The sequence below is a fragment of the Elephas maximus genome, chromosome 14 (genome assembly GCF_024166365.1).
Source record: "Elephas maximus indicus isolate mEleMax1 chromosome 14, mEleMax1 primary haplotype, whole genome shotgun sequence".
Lineage (NCBI taxonomy): Eukaryota > Metazoa > Chordata > Mammalia > Proboscidea > Elephantidae > Elephas > Elephas maximus.
Genome location: NC_064832.1, coordinates 66,525,765 through 66,552,496, shown reverse-complemented (window position 1 = coordinate 66,552,496; position 26,732 = coordinate 66,525,765). Strand labels below are relative to the sequence as shown.

The 26,732-nt window shown below is 37.7% G+C and overlaps 1 protein-coding gene across 4 annotated transcripts in view; it reads left to right on the top strand.

Annotated features, from left to right (window-relative positions):
- KLF12 (KLF transcription factor 12) overlaps window positions 1-26,732 on the top strand; it is a 493,194-nt gene that overhangs the window by 197,160 nt on the left and 269,302 nt on the right. For all 4 annotated transcript variants that reach the window (XM_049853071.1, XM_049853072.1, XM_049853074.1 and 1 more), the window contains one exon: window positions 25,500-25,589. In XM_049853071.1, the coding sequence (XP_049709028.1) occupies window positions 25,500-25,589 (90 nt within the window). The remainder of the gene's footprint in view (window positions 1-25,499; window positions 25,590-26,732) is intronic.

The window sequence follows — 26,732 nt, the reverse complement described above, 5'->3', positions numbered from 1 at the left end:
AAGAACGAATAAGTCTGTCTTGGAAGAAGTACAACCAGGATGTTCCTTAGAAGGGGGGATGGCAAGACTTCATCTCACCTATTTTGGACATGTTATCAGGAGGGACCAATCCCTGGAAAATGACATCATGCTTGGTAAAGTAGAGGGTCAACGAAAAAAAAAGAAGGCCTTCAATGAAATAGATTGACATAGTGGCTGCAACAGTGGGCACAAATATAGCAATGATTGTGAGAATAGTGACGGACTGGACAGTGTTTTGTTCTTTTGTATGTAGAGTTGCTATGAATTGGAACTGACTTGACAGCACCTAACAACAAAAACAACAATAACCATAATTTGAATATAAGATCACTTCATAGATGCTATTTGTATTTTATTTTTCTACTTAAAAATGTATACTCTAAGTTTGTGCACGTCAGTGGACACATTTCTACATCTTTTGAAGTGATCCCAAGTTGCATTTATTTTATGGCTCTATGATAATTTATTTAACCACTATCTTAACTTCAGACATTTAGGTTGCTTCCAAGATTTAGTAATTATAAACAGCAGAGAAACAAATATTCATTTGTACATCTTTATTTATTACCTTAGGATAAATTCCAAGAGTTAGAATTGCTAGACTAAGGGCATGTATTTTTATGGTTTTTGATATTCTCTGCCAAATTGCCCTACCGTTTACAGTCCCACCCACTAGAGAATGAGAATGGCCTGCTCTTAATTAATTTATATTTTCCCCACAGCGCTAGAACTTGGAAAAGATAGCCCACTGGCATAAGATGGTCATTTCCTAGTTTGAAGAGCATATTTTAAAAGGTGCCTAATAACTATGACCCTTTTCCTCTTCCACGATTCCAGTTACCTCATGTATTTTAGTGACAGTGGGAAATTGTAATATATTTATTCTCTTTTGAAAATGTGAAGAGGAATGGTGAGAAAAGGAACAGGAGTTTGGAGCATTGTGCAATTGTGTATCTGACTGTTGTCTGCATCTCCTGCCCTGAGGATGTTTAATCAGCCTCCACAACGTTTGTATGTGCGTGGAGCGCTGAGGGTATCACCAGTTGCCATGTTGATACAAGTACAGTCTTTGAATGGGTGACAGTCAAAGTCCCTATCCATTGCCTCTGCCTGGTCTACAAACCCCATCCATCTTTGTATAGGACTGTTCAGAGGTATGTAGAGGCTGCAATCCCTGTGTGTGTTAGTTGGAAAAATTAGGCTGATACAATTCCTAACTTTTCTGAAAGAATGAAGAAATGGGCCATCAAAAAATATATTGTGCTTTTAACATAAAATATTTCTTATGGGTATTTGATTGAAATATTTCCCACTGAAGAGCCTTTCATCAGAAATGAAAAACCTATTGTCTTGGGAAAATGTCTGTTTTTTTTTTCCTTACAAATTCCTTTATTAATATTAAGTCACAGCAGTGTTCCAAGACCTGGGTGCCATAACAACATGCCTTTAAGATAATAACTGTTTGTTTTTTTCTTAGAACTTTTAAATTTAGACTGCTAAGAATGCCAAGAATATTAGATAAAATACCAATTTTCATATTCAAATATCATCTTCCCCAAAATATTTGCCTAGTAAGACTGATTTTCAGCTAGAAAAATGTCAAGCTCATACCTCAGTCTATATACATCAAGCTTAGTATCAAGACAACCCTTTTTAAAAATTACTTTATATTTGTCATTGTTGAGAACATATGCAGCAGAACATACAGCAGTCCAACAATTTCTTGTACAATTCAGTGACACTGATTACATTTAATGATGGTAGCTTCTATAGGGTCGCTATGAGTCGGATTGGACTTGACGGCACTGGGTTTGGTTTGGGTTTTGGTCTGTGTATTAAAGTATAAACATTATGATGGTGCTTGGATTCCCAACACTGCAGTTATTTATATATATATTTAACTTGAACTATGCTGAGGGCACTCAGTCCTAAGGCAAAGGCTTTCATCTGGTATGGTATACCCAGTCACACTGGCTCACCACAGATGGGTCACAGACATGTCTCAGGTATTCATCCCTTCAGCCCTAGGGATTGTAATGAAAATTTAAGTATACACTAAAACTAGGGTTAACTAAGATTCTTATAGAGTGGTGCTGAAATACAAGGGTAGTTTCGCTATTTTCAATGCCCTTTTTCCTGAAAAACAAATCTAGCCAAGCTTGGTTTGGAGCTGGACACCATGTTAAATCACTTGTTAACAGCCAGTAAGAAAATAGGAAGTTCATTGTTGTATGGGTCTGCTCAGTTAATACTTGTGTTTTCCTGAAGACTGCTTGTGTGTCTGACCCCTTGTCTGCAATTGATGTAGGTGTGAAAGAGTACTGGATACTTTCGTTTCCTTGTAGAGAGTTATACCATAGCACAGATCACTTTCTCCTTGTCTCTGATTTGGATTGAAGATTCTGAGTCATATAAAATAAGACATTGGAGATTTGTAACAATACTTTAGGAAAGATTTATCAGCTATTTCAAGTTAGTCCCTCTTTGTTGGTTTCATTGGTAATAAATGGTGAAAATAAGCCCAAAATTGAATCCTGCTTAATAGATTCCCCCTCATAATCACAGAGTGCTATGTTTTCTTCCCATCTGTCATTGAGGGGTAGAATCATTTTCCAGTTCTCCTGGGTTTTTGAGTTCATCAATCAGAGAACCAGACTTTACCACCCAAGTTGTATATAGATTCTTATATATGAATCTATATGTATAGATCTTATATTGATCTGTATGTATATAGAGTCTTGTATATGAGTCTGTTGGTATTGTTAGCATCATGTTGTTGTTGTTGTTGTTGTGTACTGTAGAGTCAATTGAGACTCATAGTGAACCTGTAGGTCAGTGTAGAACTGCCCCCTAGGGTTTCCTAGGCTGAAATCTGTCTTTTCTCTTACGGAGCTGCTGGTGGGATCAAACTTTCAGTTAGCAGCTGAGTGGTTAACCATTTGTGCTGCCAGAACTCCTTATTAGCGTCATAACAAGCAATAATTTATCAAAGAGACTTTAATAGAAATGGAATTATTCTGATGAATGCATTTTTAGCTTGAGCGATAATTGATAACAGCAAAACCTCTCAATACACTGTTGAATGACCTGCCCTGTTTGTTAGAAATAAGTAGTAAAATTTATTACTTAAAACTGTTTTTAATGTTTATATAATAATTCTAAAATTAGAAACTGAAAAGTTAAGGTCAGTCAAAACAGAGTCTACAGTGACTCAAAACTTGCAGTTCTGTTTTCCCCACTAGACATTTTCCATGGACATGCAATTCAGCACACATGGACACACATTTCCTTCTGATAACTTCTCTTTTGACACAACAGTGACTTTTATTGTTTTACTTAATTGTATGTAGTCAAGTGTATAACACATACACCGGATGACAATTTTCTTTACTGCCAGTAGAAAAATGATTAAATATAGCATTATGTATTTGCTAATGTTGCCTAGTATTTCACATTATTAACCAATTCCTTCTATTGGCTTTGACAAAATGTTTATAATTCATGTAGAGCAAGAGCATAACATTTGAATCTCTGTTGTAAGTATATTTAAGGAATATAAAATACTTTAGGAGAGTAGTGTATTTCTTTAAAACTCTTATGATAGCACCTTGCTACATTTGATAGGTTGATAGACTTGCAGTGGTCCTTACTTTTAGGAAATGGTATCCTTGCATATGTCTACATTATTATTTCTAGTATCTTCTGAATAAAGTAAGAAATGTATTCTCGAAATGTCCATGTGTTTTTTTAGCTGCTTTTTTTGGGAACCAGTGTACAGAGTATATTCTTTATGTTTTGAATTTAGAAAATGGAATTCGTGGTTGAACTTCGAGCAGAGAATATTTTTAGTTCTTCCAAAAATGACTTGTTGATGACAAGCCAATTCTTTCTCCTCTAACTCTCTAGAAATTTTCTCAAATAACATTTTCCAATGTTGTTACATAATCTGAGAACATGGCCTTAATGATAAAGGCCCAGAGGATTATGAGGTCTCCACGAAGGCCAGAGAGTCTAATTGTCTGTGGTAATTACAAGATAGTATGTTTTGTTTAAAAACATGATAAGTGCAAATCTTTCTGCTTCTGGATACTTTTCCAGACAAAATTGGAAAAGATTGATTTTTCTTGAGACTAAAATCTTTAAAATACACTCACTGACTACTATATGTGCTCGAAAAAATAAAAGTATTTGGCACATAATTTTTTTTAGGTTACAAAATACTTAGCACAAGGTAATATTATGTCCTTTTGGCTATTGTCGTCTCTCTTTCTTTTAACCAGCTTGTTTCCCTTTCTAGCTAAAATTACGAACTCAAGTATTTCTTTTAAATACATAAATTATGTAAGAAATTCATGAAAAGTGAAAAAATATGACAGAGTTAAAAAAAAAAAAACCACACCGTATATCTTGTCACCTCTAATTTGGGTTTATATGTCCTTTTAGCTCGCTCTCTGTCTCTCTCTCCCATATGCATTGTTTTTAAAGATATAGGAGCACACTCTTCTGTTATCTGTTTTCCCCTTAATTGTGATCATTCAGCTACATCAAGAAAAAGAACTGTGTATCATAGATTTAATGGATAAATATTATCCAGTGCTTTTAAAGTCCCATAATCCATTCAACCAGTTTCCTATTGTTTGGCATTGAGATTGATTCTATGTTTATAAACAAAGACTGTAAACGGTTCTGTGTTACACACACTCAGCCTGTACCTGTTCAGTTATTTTCTGGGAATAGCATCATCTGTTAACTTCATTATTTTTATCAGGGTGCCAGTAAGTCTGTATGTTTTTCCATTCATATGTGCATCTCTAGCTTTTTTTCGGAGACTTTGGTTGACTTTCAAGTTAATGTTAAAAGAAAAAAATTTCATTTTGCAATATTTGAGACTTGTTGCTGCAATTTCCTACATTTAAAAGGTGGTGACAGTCCACCATGACCTGACCTTTAGAACTAAACCATTTATTTATGAGCAAAGTAAAACTTTACCATGATGTACACTTTTACAATCTAGTGGCAATATTCTTGTTTTAAAGATAACATTTATCTGGTGTGGTGTTCAAAAATAATGCTCCTGAAATAAATCTCTTTGTATTTGCTTTAAATAACCATATATAATAATGGTTACAATTTAACTTCCGTAACTTGTGGTGATTTTATCTTGTTCTTTTAGTCAATATTGACTAGATAGAGCAACTTATAAGGATGTATTATATGTTACATACAATATGTAAGTGTCTCACATAGGACATAAATTTATAACATTATACATAAATAGTACATAAAAATATACATGTACTATATGTTGTCACATGTATAATATGTGCTTATATATAACACATAACCATATATAGTACTGTAACTCCTTTGTAAATCACTTTTAGGCCTTACCTACTAATAGGCTTAATTTGATTTTCCTTCATCTCAATCTTCTTGCCTAAAATGCAGTCAGATTTTCTGGTGGTTCCTCATGACTTCAGAGGTGGTATAAAAGATCAAGGAGGTTTTCCTCTGATACTAGTTAAATTAGTTAAGTCTCAGACATAGTTAGGGGGACAGTTTCCTTCTGTTTCAAGAATCTTTGGCAGCAGAGTAGAAGCGGAGAGGGTAGCAGGACTCTTATATGGGATGAAGACTAATGTGGATGGAGATGAGAGGCTGACTGTGACTGACCAAGGAGAGATTCTGGTGACTAATTCCATGTGAGGTAGTAAAGAAAAAAGAAAGCCTCAAGAACAGGGTTGATGATGATGTCATTCTTAAGGGATGATTCAGGAAGCAGAGCAAGATTTTCTTTCTTTTCTATGTTTTTGAAACATGGTGGAGGTCAGACATACTTAGTTTGGTTTAGATTGACTAATTGTGCCATGGCCATGGAATATCCAGTAGAAGATATCAAGCTGTCAATTGGGATGTAGTTCAGAATCTTGGGAAAGCAAGCTCAGGGTTGAAAAATAAGTTGGGTCTCAGCAATTAATTGTTGAAGTCAGGCAAACGAATGAGACCACATGCCTGTTGTTCAATGGAAGCACAACTGAAATTTTGAACAGGACAATTCAGTGTATGGGGTTGGCTCATGTATTGAGGATTTTTAGCATCCCTGGCTCTTGGGCACTAATGGTCAGTGGTACATCCCTAAATTTCGTGACATTCCAGCCTTCCCGGTCATCTCCTCCAGTTTTCAGAAGGATTGGGTGGAGGCTAGAGAGAAGATCATGCTACCTACCAATAAAGACTGAGATCCGCTGAAGTGTTGGTATAGAATGGCATTGACCAGCAAAAATAGAATGTAATTTATATGTAGAATTTAAAATATTCTGGTAGCCACATTAAAAAAGTAAAAAAGAATAAAGATAATTTCACCAATATGCATTATTTAACCCAATGTAACCAAATATCATTTCAACGTATAATCAATTAAAAGTTATTGAGACGTTTTATATTCTCTTTCATACTAAGTCTTCAAAATTCAGTGTGATGAAGTACATCTAAATTTGGACTAGTCACATTTCAACTGCTCAGTAGCTGATTGTGGCTAGTGACTAACATGGACAGTTTAGGTACAGACTGTGCAAAGAAGCTGTATATACCAAAATGAAGTGAATTTGTCCAGCACATCCCCCCGTCTTCTAAAAAAGAATTCCTTCTTATTTCTATGAATCAGCAGTAAAACTTTTAGGGACTGAGGTTCTGAAATTAGAAATAATGTTTCTTGCTCTGTTACCTCTTCTGTCTTTTAATTTTTTGTAAGAAGACGCCCCTTCTCTCTTCTTTAGCAAGGGCATTGTTACAATTTAACTTCCATAGCCTGTGGTGATTTTATAAGAATGTATTGGATTTTGGAAACTCTGCGGGGCAGTTCAACTCTGTCCTATAGGGTTGCTATGAGTCAGAATCGACTCGATGGCACTGGGTTATTGGATTTTGTGGTGGTGCAGTGGTTAAGAACTACAGCTGCTAACCAAAAGGTCGGCAGTTTGAATCCACCAGCTGCTTCTTGAAAACCCTATGGACAGCTCTACTCTATCTTCTGTAGGGTTGCTGTGAGTTGGAACCGACTCGATGGCAATGGGTTTGGTGTTTTTTTTAAAGGTAACATTTTGAACAAAATAAATATGTTGCTGTTTTTAGTTGCTATCAAGTCAGCCATGACTCATGGCAACCCATGCACAACAGAACAAAACACTGCCCAGTCCCATGCCATCCCCATGATCACTGGTATGCTTGGATCCATTATTGTGGCCACTGTGTCATCCATCTCACTAAGGGCCTTTCTTGTTTTCTCTGCCTCACCTCCCCCCCCGCCCCAGGTGTCTGGCAATTTTTGAAGGCATTGGCATAACTGTGGTGGGAGCAGTGGTGGGGCGTGCTAACGGCATCTAATGGGAGAACCCAGGGATGCTGCTAAACATCCTATAGTACACGACAGCCCCTCTCACCCCAACCAAAGAATTATCTGGTACACGTGTCAGTAATTTAGACACTGAGAATCTCTGATCTAAAAGAATATCTGACTTTCAGCCAAGTAACAGAATCACTCATAAATAATATCATCCATGAGTACCATGCTCTTCTAAATGATTGTCTAAATGAAATCAAACAGTAAACATTTACCATAGACCAAAGATGAAAAGGTGTAAGAGGGGACAGGGAAGCTACCTTGTTGGAAACAGAAAAACCAGAATGGAGATAATGAGAAGGCTAACACATTGTGAAAAACGTAACCAATGTCACTGAACAATAATGGGAACCTAACTTACTATGTAAACTTTCACTAAAAACACAATGAAATATTTATAATAAAAAATAAAAGAATATCTGAGTTACCGCAGTGGACTTCCTAGGCAGAGTATTTTGACCCTGTCTGTCAGCACACTGAGTGGTGCAAACAGTTAATATGCTGACTGTTAACCAGGAGTTTGAAGGACCCAGTCCACCCAGAGTGCTTTGGAAGAAAGGCCTGGTGATCTGCTTCTGAAAAATCAGCCACTGAAAGCCCTATGGAGCATAGTTCTACTCTGACAAAAGTGGGGTTGCCAGGAGTCAGAATCAGCAGCTGGTTGGTTATCAGCACGTTTTTTTAGTCATATTCAGTATTAAGTAGCAGAAGGTCATAGAAAGTTTCTGAGTACAATAAGTTATACAGATTCAAAATTATACTGTTTCTATTTTTATACATCAAGTTTATTAAGAAATTGGCCAGCAGTAATAGTGCTTGCGTCTTGTGGAGTTATATAATTCCTTAATAAAACCGTGTACTCCATATTTCTGTTGAATGAATTTTGTTCCTTTTCTGAGTTTCATTGTGTTACATTTTACAGTTTGAGAAGTACTCATACCATAATGCTGATTTAATTTAAAAAATACATGTATATGTATACACACACAACATCCATACATACACCTTCCCTTTCTCTCTCGGTCAAGTATGTTACAGAAATTCTGAGAAGGGGTAGACATGGATGGTTGCTAAAATGCAGAAGTGCAGATGTAGGGGAAGGGCGTTGAAGATGATGGCAGCACCATGAAAAAAGGCATGGAAGTGTTAGGATTATGGACTTGATATTGCTCTAAAAACAAGCAAATCTTAAAATTTTAGCAACAAGGATTTATTTTATATCTTAAATGGTTCTTTTGCTTTCATCAAATAACTTCGGAACTTTTTCACAGGTCAAATTACAGGCCACCTTCTAAGTACTTTTCTAGTAACTTCTGTTTGTTAAGTGTGTTACTGTAGTAAATATCTTTCTTTTACACAATGTATTCCTGGATAGTCTTGGGAGAAGGGGAAGCATAAGTAAACCTTTTCAGCACAATATCACATGTACATTCGATTACCAGGAAGGGCTATGAGACATTTCACTATTGTACCTAGTAATGGGAGAACATGAAATGTCTTCATTAGGATCCCCTTGAAGTGGTGAGTTATGTCCCAGTGTAGTTAGTGTGCTTGCTTGGTTTTAAACAGATAAAATAGTTCATTGCTGCCATTTTTCACAAATATATGTTAATTCTATGGGTCAATCTGGCATCAGTGTCTTTCATCAGTATCTTTAACAAAGCTACCACTTGCATTAGTATTAAATAGTATTTACATATATATGTGTTATTAGCTAGTACTGAGCTGGCCCCTGACTCGTGGTGACCCCATGCACAACAGGATTTGACTGTTGTGATCCATAGGATTTTTATTGGCTAATGTTTTGGAAGCAGATCACCAGGAAACACACACTTATATATAATACGTAAAACTATATATACATATGTGTATATATGTACCACCACTCATCAAATTTTTTTTTTTTTTTTTTTTACTCATCTGTCAGTTTGTTGTAGTAGTGACTTGCACATTGTTGTGATGCTGGAAGCTATGCCACTGGTATTTCAGATACCAACAGGGTCACCCGTGGTGGATGGATTTCAGCAGAGCTTCCAGACCAAGACACACTAGGAAGAAGGACCTAGCTATCTACAATCAATAAACTAGGCCTTAGTGAGCTGAAATGGACTGATATTGGCCATTTTGAATAGAACGATAATATGGTCTACTATGCTGAAATGACAAATTGAAGAGGAATGGTACAGCATTCATCATCAAAAAGAACATTTCAAGATCTATCCTGAAGGACAATGCTGTCAGTGATGTGTTGTATTTCACTGACATATGCCTACAAGGAAGTTGTCTTAGTCATCTAGTGCTGCTATAACAGAAATACCACAATTGGATGACTGTAACAAAGAGAAGTTTATTCTCTCACAGTTTAGTAGGCTACAAGTCCAAATTCAGTGCATTAGCTCCAGGGGAAGGCTTGTTCTTTCTGTCGGCTCTGAAGGAAGGTGCTTGTGATTCATCAGTCTTCCCTGGGCCTGGGAGCAGCAGCTCAGCTCAGGAACCTCAGGTCCAAAGGACGCGCTCTGCTCCTGGCACTGCTTTCTTGGTGGTGTGAGGTCCTTAACTCTCTGCTTGCTTCTCTTTCCTTTTATCTCTTAAGAGATAAAAGCTGGTGCAGGCCACACCCCAGGGAAACTCCCTTTACATTGGATCAGGGAGGTGACCTGAGTAAGGGTGGTGTTACAATCCCACCCTAATCCTTTTAACATAAAATTACAATCACAAAATGGAGGACAACCACACAATACTGGGAATCATGGCCTAACCAAGCTGATACACACATTTTTGGGGGGACATAGTTCAATACACACCAACCACTAACGCTAAAAACAGAGAAGTTAAAAAAAAATTTTTTATTGTGCTTTAAGTGAAAGTTTACAAACCAAGTCAGTCTCTTGTACAAAAACTTATATACACCTTGCTATATACTCCTAGTTGCTCTCCCTCTAATGAGACAGCACACTCCTTCCCTCCACTCTCTATTTTTGTGTCCATTTGGCCAGCTTCTGACCCCCTCCGCCCTCTCATCTCTTCTCCAGACAGGAGCTGCCCACATAGTCTCATGCGTCTACTTGATCTAAGAAGCTCACTCTTTACCAGTATCATTTTCTATCCCATAGTCCAGTCCAGTCCCTATCTGAAGAGTTGGGTTTGGGAATGGTTCCTGTCTTGGGCTAAGAGAAGGTCTGGGGACCATGACCTCTGGGGTCCTTCTAATCTCTGTCAGACCATTAAGTCTGGTCTTTTTATGAGAAAAATTAAATATTTTTACCAACTTTGGTGGTCTGAAATTGATCAAACTTGCAATCAAGATTCAATAATAATTATTGGTGATTGGAATGCAAAAGTTAGAAACAAGAAGAATCGGTAGTTGGAAAGTACAGCCTTGGTGATAGAAGTGATGCTGGAGATCGAATGATAGAATTTTGCAAGACCAGCAACTTATTCATTGCAAGTAACTTTTTTCACCAACATAAATGGCATCTATACATGTGGACTTTGCTGGACGAAATACGGAGGAATCAAATTGACTATATCTGTAGAAACAGGCAATGGAGAAACATATCATCAGTCAGAACAAGGCAAGGGCCAACTGTGGAACAGACCATCAATTGCTTATCTGCAAATTCTAGTTGAAGCTGCAGAAATTAGAACAAGTCCATGAGAGCCAAAGTATGACCTTGAGTATATCACCCTTGAATTTAGGGACCATTTCAAGAATAGATTTGATGCATGGAACACTAAAAACTGAAGACCAGACAAGCTGTGCAATGACATCAAGCACATTATACATGAAGACAGCAAAAGGTCATTAAAAAGACAGAAAAGAAGGAAAAGACAAAATGGATGTCAGACTCTGACACTTAATCTTGAATGTAAAGCAGCTAATCCAGATGGAAGAAATGATCAAGTAAAAGAGCTGAACAGAAGATTTCAAAGGGTGGCTTGAGAACACAGAGTAAAGTAGTCTTGTAATGAAATATACAGAGACCTTGAGTTAGAAAACCAAAAGGGAAGAACATGTACACCACTTCTCAAGCTGTAAGAACTGAAGAAAAATTCAAGCCTCGAGTTGCAATACTGAAGGGTTCTGTGGGAAAAATACTGAATGATGCAGGAAGCATCAAAAGAAGATGGAAGTAATACACAGTCACTATATTAAAAAGAATTGGTTGATGTTCAGCAGTTTCAGGAGGTAGCATATGATCAGGAACTGATGGTACTGAAGGAAGAGGTCCAAGCTGCACTGAAGGCATTGGAGACAAACCAGGGCTTCAGGAATTGATGGAATACCAGTTGAGGTGTTTCAACAAACAGATGCAGCGCTGGAGGTACTGCCTCGCCTATGCCAAAAAATTTGGAAGACTGCTACCTGACCAACTGACTGGAAGAGATCTGTATTTATGTCCATTCCAAAGAAAAGTGATCCACCAGAATGTGGAAATTATTGAACAATATCATTAATATCACATGCAAGTGAAATTTTGCTGAAGATAATTCAAAAATGGTTGCAGCAGTACATTGACAGGGAACTACCAGAAAGTCAAGCTGTATTCAGAAGAGAATGTGGAAAGAGGGATATCATTGCTGAAGTTAGATGGATCTTGGCTGAAAACAGAGAATACCAGAAAGATGTTTCCATGTGTTTTATTGACTATGCAAAGGTATTTGACTATGTGGATCATAAAAAATTATAGAAAATATTGAGAAGAATGGTAATCCCAGAACATACAGAACCTGTACATAGAATAAGAGGCAGTTTGAACAAAACAAGGGGATACTGAGTGATTTTAAATCAGGAAAGGTGTGCATCAGAGTTGCATCTTTTCACCATACATACTCAAACTGTACGCTGAGGAGATAATCCAAGAAGCTGGACTATATGAAGAACGTGGCATCAGGATTGGAGAAAGACTCATTAAAAACCTGTGATATGTAGATGACACAACCTTGCTTGCTGAAAGCAAAGTGGACTTGAAATAATTACTGATGAAGATCAAAGACTACGGCCTTCAGTATGGATTACACCTCAATATAAAGAAACAAATATTCTCACAATTGGACCAATAAACAACATCATGATAAATGGAGAAAAGATTGATGTTGTCAAGGATTTCATTTTACTTGGATCCACAATCAATGCTCTTGGAAGCAGCAGTCAGGAAATCAAATGACATATTGCATTGGGCATATCTGCTGCAAAAGACCTCTTTAAAGTGTTAAAAAAAAAAAAAAAAAGGAAAGACGTCGCTCACAATAACTCTACAGCACAGAGTTCAACTACCCCATGGCGTTTCCAAGGCTGTAATCTTTATAGAGGCAGACTTCCACATCTTTCTCCCACAAAGTGACTGATGTGTTTGAACCGCTGACCTTTAATATATAGGTAAAAATAGTCCGGATGTTGATTCTAACCCACAAAACTTAGTTGGTTCTGCAAGGAGTTAAAGAAAAAAAAAGTTTCGGAAACCCATTTTTAAAAACCAGTTTGGGAAGAATGGGAGAAATTGGTACTACTGTTAGAACTACTAATTCATATTAACACTCATAAAATTCTTATAATGTGATTAATACTTCATATGATTATCTCATTGAATCCTTAAAAGAGTTCTCTGCAGTAGAAAGCTTTCTTCTTCTTACAGATAAGGACACTGAAACCATGAGAAAGTCACACAGCTGGTGGATAACACCGTCTTACCTGGGCAGTCTTACTATCAGGTCCATTCTTGTAGGCAATATCCTATCCAAGCTAACACTTCCATTCAATTATGAAAGTGTACAGAAGAAAGCACAGATACAGAATATATAATGCTTTTAAAAATATATAAGGCAGCCAGAATTCTTGAGGATGGTATTAAAAAAACCTGTTGCTGTCGAGTCAATTCCAACTCATAGCGACCCTATAGGGCAGGGTAGAACTGCCCCATAGGGTGTCCAAGGAATGGCTGATGGATTTGAACTGCTGACCTTTTGGTTAGCAGCCGAGCTCTTAACCACTGCACCATCAGGGCTCCTTTAAGATGATATTATTTGGGTAAAATGAAAATATTTAATAGCATTGCTGATAATAATTTTAAATTTGTATAGGAATTAGATTATACATAAAGTATAATTATTACAATTAGAGACATTATTTGTGGAATCAGGAAAAATCATAATCTAAAGGTGGATATCCTTGAAAAACTGAAATTACGTTTTGAGTTGGTTCTGTGCAGTTACCATTTGCCAGTATCTTTCTCACTGCATTTTCAGATCCAGAGGTTTGGACGAACAAAGAGAGAGGACAGATACGACCATTCTTTTGATGTGTCTGACATGGCTGTCCAGGCAGTACACATTTTTTTTTCCCCTAAATTTTATTTATTTTGTTGCTATTGAGAATACCCACAGCAAAACATACGCCAGTTCAGCCCTTTCTACACATACAATTTAGGGACATTGATTACATTCCTTGAGTTGTACAACTATTTTCACTCCCCTTTTCTGAGTTGGTTCTCCCTCATTAACATAAACTCCCTGCCCCCAAAGGCTCCTGTCTAATTTTTCATTTTTTTTTTAGTGTGATTCCATATAGATAGGTCTTAAAAGAGTGTATGCTCAAGGCGGGCCTTTTTGTTAGGCTAAATTGTTGTTTGGTTTTAAGCTAACTTCAGGGGATATTTTTGGTATAAGTTTTAAAGATTATCTGAGGGCAGTATTTCAGGGGTTCATTCACCCTCCATGGCTCCAGAAAGTCTAGAGTGCATGAGAATTAGGAAATCTGTTCTGCATTTTCCCCCTTTTGATCAGGATTCTCATATGGAATCTTTGATTAAAATGTTCAGTAATGGTAGCCGGGCACCATCCAGTTCTTCTGGTCTCATGTGGAAGCAGTTAGCCACACAGTCCATATCCTCCTCCTGTTTCTGACTCTCCGTCTTCCTCTGTTGCTCCAGGTGGTTGCTATAACCTTTTAATAACAATTACTTTTGATATACCTTTAAACAACAAGACAAACGCTGCTACGTAATGTTTTTAGGTGCTTTGACAACCCTTCTTGTACAATGTAATAATATAGGTCATTTTTCTACCTTTACCTTTTTGAAACATACACTAAAAACCAGTATCACGCCCAGGGTTTTCAAGTAATATAAAATTACATATTTGGTACATATATTGGGATTATAAATATGAGAAGGGAAAGAATATGGCTTCTTGGAGAAAAAGATAAAACCCAGTTGACTTATTCAGTAATTGACACATTTTTCTGGCCTCTGCAGAGAATTTAAGATTTTTCTCTCCTTCTGTAAGCATCCCCATCCCAGCAGGTTTTCACTAGAGTAGTTATAATTAAAAAACAAATTAACTTGGGTTTTACTTTTCCTCTAAATTCTTTTACTTACTCTCAACGAGTACTATTCCTTAAAGCTGCCAGTGTTTTAAAAAGATAATCCATTTGGGTTTTGATAAGGAGCCACTTGACATCATTTGTGGAGCAGGAAAGGTGAAAATATAGGTCAAGAATCATTTCCTTTGTTTCCTACATGAAATAAATGACTTAATACTTGATAGTAATCTCCTTTTTCTCTAGGCACAAAAGAACCAGTGATGTGATTTTATCTCATATTCCATTCAGTGTTCTGGATTTTTTTTTATTACTATCCAAATGATTTTTCATAAAGGAAAATGACCAATGAATATGTTAGTGTTCATTACTTGTAAATGGAAAAAACCTTTTCTGTTTTTTTTTCTAACTGTGATAGTCTGTAGAACTGAAATCCAGGGGAAAATAGTAGTAAAACAGTTAATTTTTTTCCTGAATATGTAGCTAAAAAGATAATTTGTCATTTTTTCTTTATTTCAGCCAAATTTGGATAAATTTGATTATGTTGATATCTATCATATGAACATATTCAGCTTAAATCTTCCCCTATATTAAATATAACAGATTTTGACAAAGCAAAAATAAATAGAAATGTATTCCAGAGTACCATAGTCCCTTGAAAGGAATATAAAAGGAGAATATGATACGATTTGCTTTTCCTACTAGATTTCCTGCCCCACCTTACTGTACAAGCTGGGAATCAGTGCCATCATTGGCATTCTTCTCCCTTCTCTATCTACAACTACGCTTCCTGCATCTAGACCTTCATCAAAGGCTGTCCATTCTTCCTATGTACTGTTTCCAGTATTGTTCCTTCTCTCTATTCCCACTGCCACTGCCTTGGTTCATGTCTCACCACCTCACCTGGGCCATGCTGGTAAACTGAGCTGGTTGCTCTCCTTTCTGAATCAAATCATATGTGTGTGTGTATGTATTTTTTTTTTTTTTTTGTATTATGTGAAAGTTTACAGAGCAACTTATTTTCCCATTTGTTAGTTTGTACATAAAGTATTCCATGACATTGATTTCATTTTCCACAACGTGTCAGCACTCTCCCCATTTCCATCCTAGGTTCCCTGTTTTCTTTCATCCTGGTTAAAATCTTCTGTCTTTATAAAGCATTTGCCAAATGACTTCTAGTGTTCTTCCTAAACGCAAAGCTTAAAAAGGTTACTCTGTTTCTTAATAAGCCTCAGAACACACCATCACTGGTTGATGCCCAAACACATTTCTTCCCCACTTACCTTGAATTCTGTTAAGGCAAGGAGTCTTTCTGGCTTGTTCATTTGTACCCCTAGCAGCTAGCACATTGTTGTTGGTTGCCACTGAGACAGCTTTGACTCATGGTCATTGCACGTACATCAGAATGAAACTTCCCCAGCTTCACAGCGGTTGATGTGCTCAAGTCCATTATTGGTGCCACAGTGTATTTGTGGTGCCTTCCAACCTAGTGGACTCATCTTCCAGCACTGTGTTGGACAGAGTTCTGTTGCGATCCATAGGGTTTTCATTGGCCAATTTTTGGAAATAGATCACCAGACTTTTCTTCCTAGTTTCTCTTAGTCCGGAAGTTCCACTGAAACCTGTCCACCTGCTGGTGTTTGAAATATAGAATGCATAGCTTCCAGCATTATAGCAACATGCAAGCCACCACAGTACGAAAGACTGACAAATAGGTGGTGGAACTAGTATATAGAAGGCATTAAAGAAATAAGTTCTGAATGAATAAATGAATTACCATAACGTGTAAGACCTTTTGTGACCTGGCCCCAGGTTTCCTGTTTAGTCTCATCTCTAATTACTCTTTTAATGAATGCTGTGCTTCAGCCACACCAAATTCTTTATCACTCCTCAGAAATATGGACAATTTCATAGCTCTAAGATTTTGCCAATGCTCTTCTTCCTGTTTGTCAGCTGCCAGTTTATCACCTCCTAGAACCAGAAGAATGAATTGATCTTATATCTATCTACATTTTTTCTTTTGTTAGCCCAAGAAATATTTGCTAAGCACATGTGATATGCTAGGCACAGCCATAAGTATTGAGAATAGGGATACAGTTGTGAACAAAAAGACAAAGCCGTGGCCCTCCTGGAACTTACATTCTAGTATATTAAAGAATTTATCAGGTACCGATGAGTTCAGAGGTTTCTGGGTGGCTGAAATCGTTTGCCCTTGATTACTAACCGAAAGGTTGGCGGCTCTAATCCACCCATTGGAGCTGTGGAAGAAAGGCCTGAGGATCTACTTCCATAGGTTCCCAGAAACCCAGTGCCGTCGAGTCGATCCTGACTCATAGCGACCCTATAGGACAGAGTAGAACTGCCCTGTAGAGTTTCCAAGGAGCGCCTGGTGGATTCGAACTGCTGACCCTTTGGTTAGCAGCCATAGCACTTAACCGCTATGCATGAAAACCCTATGGAGCAGTTCTACTCTGAAACAGATGGAGTAACCGTGAGTTGGAATCAACTCGGTGGCAATGAGTTTAACAGGTTAGTGAAAACAAAGATGGAACAGAATGTGCAAAGAAAGGCCTGGAGGAGAGCAGTTCTTGACGTGGTCTAGGAAAAACTTATCTTTACTTGATGTGAAGTCCACTTATTAGCTCATCCTGACACCCTGATACCTGTTTCCACACATAGGTTCTCTTCGTGGTATATGCATACCTGCCTGACTGAACTGAAGTTTCGTCCTCTCTCTTTAGGGTTTGGTTTGGTCTCTTGTCGTGTGATTTCCCAAGTAAAATATGCTTGTTTACTTGAAATATGTAAGTGTAAAATGCACTTTTACACTTAATTAAAGGGTTCCTGATCACCCCTGTTCCCCAAGTCTGTGGCTTGCCTCTTGGTTCATGAATGTTGTGAGAATGGAATGAGGGGACTTTGGCACAATGACTAGCACACCAGAGGCACTCGATGCATGTTTATGGGGAGATTTGGCCAACTCACAACCCCCAAGTCTGTGCAGCTCTTCAGAGTATGAAGGATGAAAATAATTTCCCGTTAACAATTTGCATTAATGCTGGGACAGAAAGTGTTATTTAGAAGCTCAGATGCCTTTTTATCAATCCTTTACACAATAAACAAAGGGATGTGTCTGTTGTGATTTCTGAAAGTGTATCAAGGCCCTTAGAAAATGCCATTGGTAACTTTTGGCTCCCACTTTTGGTTGGTTGTTTGCCCTTTTGAAAAGCAACCATTTGCAGCTTGAATAAGAACTTCTATCCATTTTTTCATGGATGTTTTAGAAACTATTCTTTTTATAGAAGACATTTCTAAAATATTAGCGTAAACTGCGCGTTGTTGTGGGAATTTAGCACTTTACCAAGAGAGGAAATAGAATGATCTTTGCTATGGGGAAAATAAGTCACTGTGACATACACACAGTGTTTACCAGTTCTTATGAGAGACACTGTTTCTTATGTTTCAATATGAGGATCTTCAGAGAAGGCTTTTGGTTCTGAGACTGGAAAGAAATATTTCAGAGTAATACGTATATGGATCATTGAAACCACTGAAGGGGATTTAAGTTGCACTCCCCAAGGGTCTATAGTTTTGACTCTTAGTTCTGTCAATAAAATAAGGCCGTTACCATGATATCGACTCACCCATCCTGCAAAGGAATGAAAAATAAGGGGCTGGAGTAGGATGGCAAATTCTGTTTTTGAACTGATTTTTGTTTTGTACCATTTCAGGTACTTTGGTATTCATATGCCCTCTAGAAGATCAAGGTATCAGTGTGAGCAGATAGAAATATGTTTTTGTATTTAATTGAAGTGATTATGAATTAAATATGATGCCAAAATTTATCTCCCCTGAGTATAAAATGTATAAGATGAAATTACTATATCATCTAAGTATATGAAACTATTGTGAAAATATTGAATAAGCCACCAAGGATATGAATATTTTTGAAAACACTGAGTAGCAGATAAGATTACTATAGATTTTCTAGATGGTGAAATCAGGATGGGACTGACTTGCTAAATTAATTATGAGATGTTTCTAGGGTAAAACCAAATCCCTTGCTGTCCATAGGAGTGTATAATCTCATCAAGCCAACAAAATAAATTAAAAGCTTAATTTAAGGGGGGAAAAATGAAATAGTATTGAAACCAGAGGCTTATTTGACTTCTTTTATTACTATTCCTGAAAATGTTGATACTCATAGTCACCAGAAGTTATATATTCAGTTCAGTGACTGTTATGGATTGAATTGTGTTCCCCAGAAATGTGTGTCAACTTGGCTGGCCTATGATTTCCAGCAATGTGTGATTGTCAACCATTCTGTGATCTGATGTGAATTTTCCTGTGTGTAGTAAATCCTACCTCTATGCTCCTTGGAGGCTCTATGAGGCAGTTCTACTCTGTACTGTAGGGTCGCTATGAGTCAGAATCGACTCGCCAGCACAGGGTATGATGTTAATGAGGTGGGATTAGCGGCAGTTATGTTCATTAGGCAGGACTCAATCTTACAAAATCAGGTTGTGTTTTAAGTCAATCTCTTGAGATATAAAAGAGAGAAGCCAGCAGAGAGACATGGGGACCTATTTTAATCTGGGTTCTCTAGAGAAGCAAAACCAGTAAAGCATATAAATATATAAAGAGAGATTTAATCAAGGACAGAGTTCACTCGATTGTAGACGCTGCAACATCCCAAGTCTGTGGATCAGGATAGAGGCCTCTCCCAATTCACACAGCTGCAGAAGCTGGCGAACCCAAGATTGGCAGTTTGGAGAGCAGGGCTACTGCCCACAGGCTGTGAATGTTGACGAATCCCAAGATTGGCAGGCAAGACCACAAGGTTTCTCCCAATTCATGTAGCTGCAGGGACTGGCAAACCCAAAATCAGGTCCGGGAGCAGGACTCCTGCTCACAGGCTGTAAAGATTGACAAATCCCAACATCGACAGGTAAGCTGCTAGCTCAAGGTCAGATGACAAGAGACAGCTGCTGGATCCAAGCCAAAAGCCTTGGCAAGGCAAGCAGGAAGGAAGTAGGCAGCAGAGGGTGGAGAAATGAAGGCTAAGGGGGTGGTGAGCCACCACAGGCCCCACCCCCACTGGTGCCACTCAGCAGATTCCATCATGGCGGTGATCACATACCAAATTCAGCAGGGAAGTGATCACATTATACACCTACCAAAACACTTGAGAATCATGGCCCAGCCAAGTTGACACACAATCTTAACTATCACAGGACCTCATTAACACCAAACAAGAAGAGCCGGGAGCACACATCCTTTGGACCTGGGGTCCCTGTGCTAAGAAGGTCCTAGACTGGGGAATACTGATGACAAGGACCTTCCCCCCGAGCCAACAGAGAAAGAAAGCCTTCTGCTAGAGCTGGGACCCTGAATTTGGGCTTCTAAACTCCTAAGCTGTGAGACTAAGTCAGTTTAGCCCTGAAGGTACTTCTACTGAGATACACAGATCTTCTGTTGGGATCTCCAGTAAGACCCTCATATTTTTCCCATCGTGATATAGGAAATGTGCGTGCGTGTGCTTGTGTGTGTGTAAGTAATATATATTGTAGTAGTTAAGAGCTCAGCTTGGGGTCAGACTCACTGGGTTTGGAACACAGCTGTACCATTTACTAATTCTGTGACCTTGGGTGATTTAATTAACCTCCCTGGGTCTCAGATTCCTTATCTGCAGATAATACAGCATCTACCTCTTGGGTTGTTGTGAGGATTAAATGGGTATCTGTTTGTACAAGTCTTAGCACAAGGTCTGGTACACAGTAAATTTCAAATATTAGGTATTATTACTATGCTTGTTACTGAGCTAATAAAATGACTGTTTTTTTATGCCACTAACTTTTGGAGTGATCGTTGCAGGGCAATAGATGACTATTACCTACCCATCACTCTAATCAATTAGGTTTGTTAACTCTTATTTATAAAGAGAGGAAGGAATTCATTAATTCTTTGCATTTCAGCACAGGTTTTGGTGTCTGCGGAAAACAGTTCTGATTTCCCCAAAGAAACGACCTTTTGGTTGACTGAACTGCATATATGTGATAAGGATTTAAAAAAAAAAAAAAGTGCTCTTGCTGGTTTTTGTTGTTATGGTAGAGGTGAATCAGGTAAGGGGAGATGTTGGCTTCTCTAAAATGTCTTTTTTTTTGCAAAAACCTGATTTTCCTAGTAATCTGATTCTGTTACTTTCTCTATAAGACATGGTCCCCACAGGATGATACTTTTCACCATCTGGCAGCATGCATGCATTATAAACCTTTAAGAATCTGCCATGAAAGTGCCTTAACCAACTTGGTGCAGTGAATCCTGAATCACCACACATGTGTTCATTACATCACTATGTTGTAATGACCACGTCTGTGGTAATTCAGGATTGGGTGGAGGTTATTCATGTTTCTCATCACCTGTAGCTAAACAGGAAACCCTGGTGGCATAGTGGTTAAGTGCTGTGGCTGCTAACCAAAAGGTCAGCAGTTCATTTCCACCCGGCGCTCCTTGGATACTCTATGGGGCAGTTCTACTCTGTCGTATAGGGTCACTATGAGTTGGAATGGAGTCTAAGGCAACGAGTTTGGTTTTTGATTTGGTAGCTAAACAAGAAGATTTAGAATATGTCCTGTACCTGCAGAAAGCAAGTCAAATACTAGCAGGTGCTTTTGGCTTAGTAAGAGACCTTTTTTTTTTTTTTTAGTTTTTTGTGCTTTAAGTGAAAGTTTACAAATCAAGTCAGTCTCTCCTATAAAAATTTATATACACCTTGCTATATACTCCTAGTTTTTCTCCCCCTAATGAGACAGCACACTCCTTCCCTCCACACTCTATTTTCGTGTTCATTTAGCTAGCTTCTGACCCTCTCTGCCCCCTCATCTCCCCTCCCGACAGGAGCTGCCTGCACAGTCTCATATGTCTACATGATCCAAGAAGCTCATTTCTTCACCAGTTATCATTTTCTATCCCATAGTCCAGTCCAATCCCTGTCTGAAGAGTTGGCTTTGGGAATGGTTCCTGTCTTGGGCTAACAGAAGGTCTGGGGACCATGACCCCTGGGGTCCTTCTAATCTCAGTCAGACCATTAAGTCTGCTCTTTTTACGAGAATTTGACGTCTGCATCCCACTGGTAAGGGACCCTTTTAAGGAGCCCTGGTGGCATAGTGGTTAAGCACTTGGCTGCTAACTGAAAGGTCAGTGGTTCGAACCCACAAGCAGCTCCCTGGGAGAAAGATGTGGCAGCCTGCTTCTGTAAAAATTACAGCCTTGGAAACCTACTCTGTCCCACAGGGTTGCTATGAGTTGGAACCGATTCGACAGCAACAGGTTTGGTTTTTGGTGAAGAGACCCTTTTAAAAAAATTTAGGTTTATTGAATATTGAGTGGTTGGCATTTTATTACCCCAATTGTGCAAATAGTCAGGGAGCATGACTGCAGTATGGGGGCAGGAAGAAAGTTACTCCTATGTTTTTATAAGTAATAATAATTGAGAATCAGCCCATTCTTCTTGCTACACATTTCATTCAGATTATTTTGAGACGTTGGACTCAAAGACATTTTTTGCTTATATGGCCATTACCAGGAGGCTTTTAACTGTAGGCTGGACATCTGTGTTGCCAAATCTTATCTGGCACATAGAAACGTCCAGTATACCGTTTTCATCTGGTGTACATGGGACTGGTCAACAGCCAACTAACAAGTCCAATGGTAAATGTTGATTTAATCGATAAAATTCAGTCATATGAAACATGTATAAGAGTATATGTGTGTAAATCTGTGAATATATGTGTATATATAGACACACACACAAATTATAATTTTGATGGTTGTATAGTATCAAAATATTGCAACATAAATACAAGAGCATCATAATGCGAAAATTGATGATTCTGTAATATAATTTACCTCAGGAATCAATTGAACTATTGATTCTACAGCATATGTGTTTTGATTAAGATCATGGCAAGATATGTGTGACAGCAATTCCAAGTTATTAGAGGCTATTACGTATTTAAAGTCTATAGTCTTCTGAGATTGTGTATATATTTGATCTGAGCTTAGAGAGATAAATCTATCGGTATTTTGTTCCAAGGATTGTATCTTCAATGCTTTATAATTACATGTTCCTTCCTGGATGGCTTGGAACACGCTGTGATGCTCAGTGCTTATGCTAAACAGGGTTAGAATTGTGAAAGCAGAGATTAATATACTTTGCATATATTAGCATTGTAACTTTCAGGCATATAGACAGATTGAACCTGTAATAGCTGAGTTTAACAGGTAAGGTTTGAGTCCCTAGCTGTGAGTGTTTTTAGTTACAGTGTTCATTACGATTGTGTCTGTGAGGAATTCTGGAAAATCATGGAAAGAGAAATAGTTCCAGGAAAAACTTGATTTCTTTAAAAAAAAAAAAAATCACAAATGTGTTTTATTTTAGTCACTTTTACATGAAGCTGAGCTGTACATCCTGACTTTACGACTTGTAGAATTGTTCAAGAACGACAAAACCGGATGAAAATACAAGGACATTGAAATGTGCTAAATGGGACATGGACCCAGTCAGGTTTCTGTAATTTGTCCGTTTTTAACTTCGAAGACTCTGGTTAGCTTGCATTTTTTAAACTAATGAGTTTATCACAACCAGTGGGAAAATGGTTGAAGTATATCAGCTGTAAATTGTTACAAAGCACTAAAAGGGACATTAGCCTCTAATCAGATTCCAACAGTTCATTAAACCTGCCTTTCTGGAATCGCTCTTTGTCTTTTCTCCTTCTAAGCATGGGCCTCCCTTGTAAGGCAACTTCTTCCTTCTTCATCTGGGCAAGACCTCCTCCAGGGTAGGAAGCAATATCAACTCATCCTTCATTGTCTACCAGCCTAGCAGCCTAGGGGATGCTTTGTTACAGTAGAATTCTGGTGCTGCTGTGAAAAGGAGGGCTAGCTGCTTCCAACCATGGAGGCAAGCAACGCATTAGGGTTTGAGATTCACGCCTGATGTGTAAACAGCTCACAGGCCTCCATGAAAGGATTTCAAGTTTGGAGCAAATTAACTTAGATGACCGGTAATATCACAGTTCCTTCTATTCTAAGCTGCCTGTTAGGATGTGGTATCACTAAAAAGTATGGACATGTCAAAAGCAAAAAAAAAAAAAATTATTCTACTAATTTTAATAATATTGTACATTTCTAGGGAAGAACATGAAAATAATTTGTTTTTTTCTGTGAATTGCCTAAAAGGCTAGGTGGAAGTAGAATTTTAAAATGCTCATTTATGAGCTCTAGCACTGGGTTGAGTTAGAGTTAAATTTGCTTTTTCTTTTTTCTAATAAGAGGCCCTGTAAATTTTGTGTCTTAGAGATTTTTGTTAAACAAAAAGAAGAGTTAAGAAATATGAGAAATAATTAGAGTTTCACTCTACTGCACTCTGTTGGTATTATTTGGTAATAAAAATGTTTAATTTATTATTTGTTGGCATGGGAATTTTTTTTTTTTCTTTGTCAGTTTGGTGGGAGAACAGCTTATGAAAGGTGAAAACCTGAAAGTCTAGAAATGTATTAATGTTTATCACCATATAGGCAAAATAACCCTGGTGGCATAGTGGTTAAGTGCTATAGCTGTGAACCTAAAGGTCGGCTGTTCAAATCTGACAGGCACTTCTTGGAAATTCTATGGGCAGTTCTACTCTGTCCTATAGGGTCGCTGTGAGTCGGAATCGACTCGACGGCAACGGGTTTTTTTTTTTTTTGGTTAGGCAAAATAAATAGAAGCAGACTTTTTTTCTTTTAATAAAACACTAAAGTCATGGTTACATTTACTGAGCAAAAATAAACACTTATGTAGAGCCAGATTTCATCATGTCAGTTTCTTAGTCAGGATATAAGGACAGAGTTTGCATTCTGAACATGTTTTAAAATATAAGTCAGATTTTGACCTAAGTGAGCACTGACCTATGACTTTCTTCCTCTTCTCATAGGTTATTGACTTCAGAAAATCCCCAAAGCAGTGAAAATTAGTAGACAATAACCTTGGTTGCAGCTTTTTATAAATATGGTTTAAAATCCTATTGAGCTACAATAGAGATAAGGTTTTCCTTTCAAGAAGTAGTAAATTGAACTAAACATATACCGGATTAGAAAACAAATTATTTATTCCTTGATTGTGACCTCAACTTATAAATTCAGCCTCACTCCTGGACATGCATTGGTCATTTTAAAAACATTAGGTGTTCAAGACATACGTAGAAATTCTCACTTGATCAGAATTGTCATGACATCCAAATTCAGTGTACCTAGAATTATCTTATTTTTAAAATTATTTAGACTTTGATAATAGTGTGACCATATATAAATTACTTTTTCATTTGATCTTTTTCTTTATGGATTCCTGTGCAAAAATATAACCTTCAGAAGAGAAGAAGCTAACTTATAGTTCCTTCCAGTATTGCAAAAGTATGATGAATTGTTCCAGCACCATATAAATTAATGTAAGGTTTCCACATTCCAGGTTATTACAGTCTGACCTCCAACCCAGAGGTCAGAGAATCAGAGTGATTAATTCAACTTCTTGGCCATTACTTCAAATGAAAGTTCAGATTGGGGGGATAATTGGTTACGCTGATACTCTCATTTAATTACACCTCATTGTTAAAAAATTGGGTTAGCCATACTAAATGTACTACGGTGAAGAAAGACTCTTCCACTTGTCCTTTCTCGAATGCTTTATAGCTGACGTTCCCCCTCTCTCTTTTTTTACTCTCAGAATATCAACACCTTTGAGAACAGAATGTTAATGCTTGATGGAATGCCGGCAGTCAGAGTCAAAACAGAGCTGTTGGAATCTGAACAAGGGGTGAGTAGAGGTTTCTAGACTACACCCTCACTACCCTCCTCTTTATGATAGTGGCAGCCATTTCCAGAGCATCTTGAGGCTTGTAGAACCCTTCAGTTTTTGCCCTTGCCTAAGCTTTCATCTTTCTAGCAAAATCATCCAAGACTGGCTGATTCTCACCCACTTGCAACCTCAAATATTACTCACTTGCAAAAGATATCTTCCTTTCGGAAGGAATATTGACCTTAGTAGACATTATGACTGTGCTTAAACTGGTACATGTTTTAAAAAGACAGTAAAAATCCAAAGCAAAGAGGAAGCAATAATATGTAAAGTGGGAATGTAATCTCAATATCAAAACAACTTAGTTCTTGGTAAATTAGGAAATTACGCAGAGTTACAAGTATAGAACTATTTTTTTTTGTTGTTGTTGGATGGATTCCTCTTTTGACATTTCTGTTTACCCATTTTACTCCATGAGGACTAGGGGATAGTTGCTGTATTAAAGTCAGTGAATTTGAGAAGTTCTTAAAAGCAAAAGATTGAAAACCAGACATACTGCATACATTGAGACTGGAGGACCCACTGACTCTATTGCCTGAAAAAAACTTAAAAGCCTTGAACTGAAACCATCCCTTGAAGTCGTCTTTAAACCAGACAACAATAAAAAAAAAATAGCTCATTTAATAAAAAGAATGTTTGCTTTGAATATTGTGCTCTTTGAAAGAATTATCTCTATGAGATTAAATGGACAGCAGTAACTCTGAAACACAGAGGGAAATTTTAAGGGATGGAGATAGGGGGAATGGTAACACAATGTGAGGTGTGTAACCATCCTCAGTGTACATGTAAAAATTATTGAATGGGCATATGTTGTGTGTATTTCTACCAAAAGAAAAGAAAAAGAGTCTTTAACACTACCTAGCCAAATTGATGAATTCGTTTATGGCTACTGAAAAATATAAAGAACAGGAGCACAGTAGAGCTTTTTAAAAGGCTATAGAAGATTTCATAATTGTTAACATTTATAGCTTTACTAGTTAAAATAAGGCAGCATGATTGGTTGCAGTGTGGGCTGCCCACTTCATGCAGAAAGGGAGAAAGTACTATTCACGTGCCCCAGTGCACCCTGGCTTCTTTCTTACCAAACATCCTCCACTGATG